The sequence below is a fragment of the Monopterus albus genome, unplaced genomic scaffold, assembly GCF_001952655.1.
Source record: "Monopterus albus unplaced genomic scaffold, M_albus_1.0 scaffold1215.1, whole genome shotgun sequence".
Taxonomy (NCBI): Eukaryota; Metazoa; Chordata; class Actinopteri; order Synbranchiformes; family Synbranchidae; genus Monopterus; species Monopterus albus.
In genome coordinates this window covers 1,645-4,583 of record NW_018129093.1, presented here as the reverse complement: position 1 = coordinate 4,583, position 2,939 = coordinate 1,645, and the positions used below count along the sequence as shown (strand labels likewise).

Here is a 2,939-nt window from a genome sequence, read left to right as displayed (position 1 = left end):
GCAGTATTAACAAGCAGCAAACAATGCTAAATAAGAAGTATAAGTAATTATCAGTATCAGTAAGACTGATGGCAAATACGAAAATGTGAGAAATGTAAGAATATATGCTATATTCCTTGTGTGTGTAACATGCTTGGCCAAATAAAGGTGATTATCCTTATCCTGTGATTATAATCCTTTACTGTTGGTGTCTTAATTCAGTTGGTATAATTAGATTGTATTGACCTAGACTGGAAAAATTCCACTAAGAATCAGGTGAATAAGAAACATTACTTTTGTTTTTTCTCTCATCACATCAGTGACCTGTTCCTTCCTTTGTCCCTTCAGAGCTGCCACAGCAACATGTCTGTAAGGAGGAGGAGGTTCTGGCTGACCAGCAGATCTGGAACCAGGAGAGGAACTCCATTCTGGACCAAGAGGACCAAGAGCCTCCACAGATTAAAGAGAAACAGGAGGAACTTTGCAGCAGTCAGGAGGGAGAGCAGCTTGGACTGAAGCAGGAGACCAATCACTTTATGTTGACTCCTACTTATGAGAAAAAGGACCACAGTGAAGCAGAACCAACCAGTGACCAGCAGCTCCTCTGTCACAGCTCTGCTGTAGCTGAGAGCCAGGATCAGGAAGGAAGCCAGCATGGAGACTCAGGATCAGCTAGTAATGCAGAGCCAAAGCCAACGAGGAGACGTCACAAAGACACAAGTCACAGTAGCAGTGTGGACACCTCTCCCCTGTCAGAGACTCAGTGTAATCCTCCCACAGACAGAAAGTCTTTAAAGTGTGGCACTTGTGGAAAAACGTTTAGGTACAAGTCTATTTTTTATAAACATCTTAGAAGCCACACAACGGAGAATCAGTATTGTTGTGAAACGTGTAAGAAAAATTTCAGATATAACAGTGACTTTTTGGTTCACATGAGAGCCCACACGGGTGAGAGGCCGTATGTTTGCAAGACCTGTGGGAAAGGATTCACGCAGTCATCAGTTTTGAAGGTTCATTTGCGAACCCACACAGGGGAAAAGCCGTATTCTTGTAAAACATGTGGGAAGAGATTCAGAACAAACAGTGCCTTTTTGATCCACATGAGAACCCACACAGGGGAGAAGCCATATGTTTGCAAGACATGTGGAAAAGGATTCATTGCATCATCAGATTTGAAGATTCATTTACGAACCCACACAGGGGAGAAGCCGTATCCTTGTAAAACATGTGGGAAGAATTTCACAACCAGCAGTTGGTTATTGGTCCACATGAGAACCCACACAGGTGAGAAGCCATATTCTTGTAAAACATGTGGAAAAGGTTTCACGAGATCATCAAAATTGAATGAGCATGTTAGAACCCACACAGATCAGAAGCCATACATTTGCACTACATGTGGGAAAAGTTTCACATGTAACATTTCATTAGTGATCCATATAAGAATTCACACGGGGGAGAAGCCATATGTTTGCAAGACCTGTGGGAAAGGATTCATTGCATCATCAGGTTTGAATAAACATTCAAAAACCCACACAGGTGAGAGGCCATATGTTTGCAAGACGTGTGGGAAAGCATTCAAGAACTCATCAAACTTTACGGTTCATTTAAGAACCCACACAGGAGAGAAGCCATATTCTTGTAAAAATTGTGGGAAAACGTTTGCAACAAAGAGTAGCTTGTCGATTCATGTGAGAATCCACACAGGGGAGAGGCCGTATGTTTGCAACACCTGTGGGACAGGATTCAGGCAGTCATCACATTTGAATGCTCACTTAATCGTCCACACTGCTGCAGCACCTGTGCAAAAAGATGCTACACCACAACGCACTTGAAAAAACACATAAGAGTTCATTCGGGTTAAACGTCATCTTCTAACAAAATGTCGGGGTATTTGTTAGAAATTAATAAAGCAGTCAGATAATTATTAGACTTTCATGTGTTAGCAATGCAGTTTAGTAAGATTCAAAGTCTGCTCTTGTTTGCTCTGTTTCAAGGTTAGCAGTAAGCCGTGACACCGATTGTTTTCTTGTTTTAATCTTGTGTAAGAATTATGTCTGAATGAATGTTTTAGTTACACATGACGCATGGAATTCTTCATTTTGTTATGTCCAGCTGTTCCAAGCATGTGGAGCTCTAGATAAGAGATGGAGTCTGCTGGACAGACTTCATCTGTGTAAGGAGTTAGCCCAAAACTGATAAATGTATTAGGCTCTGTGTTTCCGGGTGCTTTTTTCCCCTGCTCTCTTCTCCAGCAGCTTGTCTAAAGAAGGGAGCCCTGGGTTGTGTTCTGTAATCCTTTTATATATATATTTTTGTAAATAAACCAGCACTAAAATCAAGAAAGACGGACTCCTTCCTTACTCAGATCTGTCGAGTAAAAGAACTGGACAGTACACAGCAGGCAAACAGATACTGGGGGGAAGAAGGCAAAACACGGTGGTCAACAGGCAGATTAAATAAAAGGGCCAAAACTGAGGTGAAACAAAACAGGAAGTAATGTGAAAATAAAAGCACGACAGGAAGCAAGCGGGGCAGGAGCGTGACAAAGACAATACCAGTATCTTGATCAAGAGATCACACACTCAGTGCAACGAGTCATTGAGCGACAAAGGAGAGAAGTTACAGTCAGGTTTTGCATAACATTGGTCAGCTATCACTGCATTAGCTGGAACCAATCAGAAATGTGTCTTAGGTATGTGGCCTTCATAGGTATCTTCTAGATAAGCAGCTTGGGCCAGACAGTTGGGCTGTGTAGGTAAGAGGCTATGTGTGTGTCAATAGAGACTGGGTCTGTGTGTATGAAGTGTGTATGGTTGTTTTTGTGGAGACTAAATCTATGTGAAGTGTCTGGGAGACAGAACTGTTTGGGAGAACTCTCTGAGAGAAAAAGATATCAAGGTTATACAGCACAAATACAGAGACAATATGAACATTGAGCATAATGAGCAAATGTATGAATT

The 2,939-nt window shown here is 41.8% G+C and overlaps 1 protein-coding gene across 1 annotated transcript; it reads left to right on the top strand.

Moving 5' to 3' along the window:
- The first annotated feature begins 307 nt into the window (after nt 1-307).
- LOC109953751 (gastrula zinc finger protein XlCGF28.1-like) lies at nt 308-1,861 on the top strand. The gene has a single exon (XM_020589217.1). It carries the CDS (start codon nt 516-518, stop codon nt 1,809-1,811), a length of 1,296 nt encoding a protein of 431 aa, XP_020444873.1. The 5' UTR covers nt 308-515; the 3' UTR covers nt 1,812-1,861.
- Nucleotides 1,862-2,939: the final 1,078 nt, after the last annotated feature.

Coding starts and splice junctions, on each gene's coding strand:
- LOC109953751 (XM_020589217.1), top strand. CDS start 516: ATGTTGACTCCTACTTATGAGAAAAAGGACCACAGTGAAGCAGAACCA.